General features: G+C 42.8%; 1 protein-coding gene across 1 annotated transcript; it reads right to left on the reverse strand.

Annotated features, from left to right (window-relative positions):
- Positions 1 to 59: 59 nt before the first annotated feature.
- LOC108781534 (uncharacterized) lies at positions 60 to 1,637 on the reverse strand (the record flags this gene model as incomplete). The annotated part of the gene is made up of 1 exon (XM_018549548.1): positions 60 to 1,637. A coding segment is annotated over one exon (1,578 nt), but the record flags the coding sequence as incomplete, so codon positions are not given.
- Positions 1,638 to 1,760: the final 123 nt, after the last annotated feature.

Genomic DNA, 1,760 nt, shown 5'->3' on the forward strand with positions numbered 1-1,760 from the left:
AGCGTCTAAAAACTTATGCCATTTATCTGCTATATGGGGAGGTAAGGGTTCATCCCAACCTATCTTTAGTGACCATAATTCCTGAATAAAGATTTTGGCGACTATGATGATTGGTGATAGAAGTCCTAAAGGGTCGAAGATCCTGGCAATTGTCGAGAGGGCATTGCGTTTGGTAACTTCAGCGGTAGTTTCATAGTTAAACGTGAATTGAAACATATCGCTAGATGGTAGCCATTGCAACCCAAGAGTATGAATAATCGTATCATTGTCTAGCCCTATGGTTAAACAGGAGATCTGCTCGTCCTTGGGAATCGAGACAAGAATTTCCGAATGGTTAAAGGACCATTTTTTAAGTTTAAATCCGCCCGCCATGCACAGTTGATTTAATTGAGAGACCACTTCTTGCGCTTGTTCTATGCTATCTGCTCCGCCAAACAGATCGTCCACATACCGTCCTTTTTGTAGACTTGAAACCGCCATAGGGTACTTGGAACCTTCATCGTGTAACAACTGCTGGATGGTGCGTAACGCGAGAAAAGGGGCACAAGCTAGGCCATAAGTAACTGTCGTTAGTTGATATGCTTTTAAATTGTGTGATTCATCGCACCAAAGAATTCGTTGAAAGTTCCAATCGTCGGAATGAACACCTATCTGGCGGTACATTTTTTCCATATCTGAGGAAAATACATAATGAAATTGACGGAACCAAATAAGCACGTCGAACAAATCAATTTGCAGCTTAGCTCCCGTATGCAACAAGTCATTTAGGGAATACCCCGAGGACGAAGCGCTGGATCCGTTAAATACAACACGAAGCTTAGTGGTGAGGCTTTGCTCCCTCCTTACTCCGTGATGCGGCAAATAGTATACAAACGGAGGTTCCGGTAAATCAAGAGGGACCAACCTCATGTGATCCAGCTGTTCGTACTCGGTCAGGAACTCCGCATACTGCTTTGCGTAAGTAGAATCTAACGAAAATTTATGAGAAAGTCTCAACATAATCCGAGAGGCCCTTTGCCGAGAATTGCCGAGGTTATCAACTGACTTCTTGAAAGGTAATCTAACAATATACCTTCCATCTCGAGTGCGAGAATGGGTGGACAAGAAATGATCTTCGCATGCTTGATCGTCGACAGAAAGAATGGTGTTAGTTGTAGGTACTTCATCGATCTCCCAAAACTTGTGCACTAAACGGTAGAGGTCTTCATCAATGGATATGTGAAAACTAAAAGAACTATTAGGAGAGGTTCCGGAGTGAGTGGGACCTGAGATTATCCATCCTAGCTCAGTAAATTGAGCCATAGGAGACCCGATAGGTCCTTTCACGATTCCTTCTTGAAGAATCTGACAATAGACTTCGGCGCCGAGTAAGAGATCAATTTGACGAGACTGAAGATAGTTGGGATCTGCTACTTGTAAGTTTTTTAAATGTGACCAGGTGCCAGCCTTGAGAGAAGCAGGAGGTAACGAAGTAGTTAATCGTGGCAAAACATGAGCGGTTACAACACATTCGAACGATGATTCGAAATGAGGCTTTAATTGCAAAGAAACAATTCCTCGGGAATTGTTGCACTTTTTTCCACCGACTCCGATTAGGGAGATATTTGATTTGACTCGAGATAAATGTAATTGTTGTGCTAACCGTTCAGTAATTAATGATATCTCTGATCCTTGATCGATGAGAGCACGAGCTTGACAACTATGTCCGTTGGGAGAGAGAACAGAAACAAGAGCAGTTGCTAGCAAGACGGTATGCTTAT

This window comes from Cyphomyrmex costatus, unplaced genomic scaffold (assembly GCF_001594065.2).
Source record: "Cyphomyrmex costatus isolate MS0001 unplaced genomic scaffold, Ccosl1.0 C2310917, whole genome shotgun sequence".
NCBI lineage: Eukaryota > Metazoa > Arthropoda > Insecta > Hymenoptera > Formicidae > Cyphomyrmex > Cyphomyrmex costatus.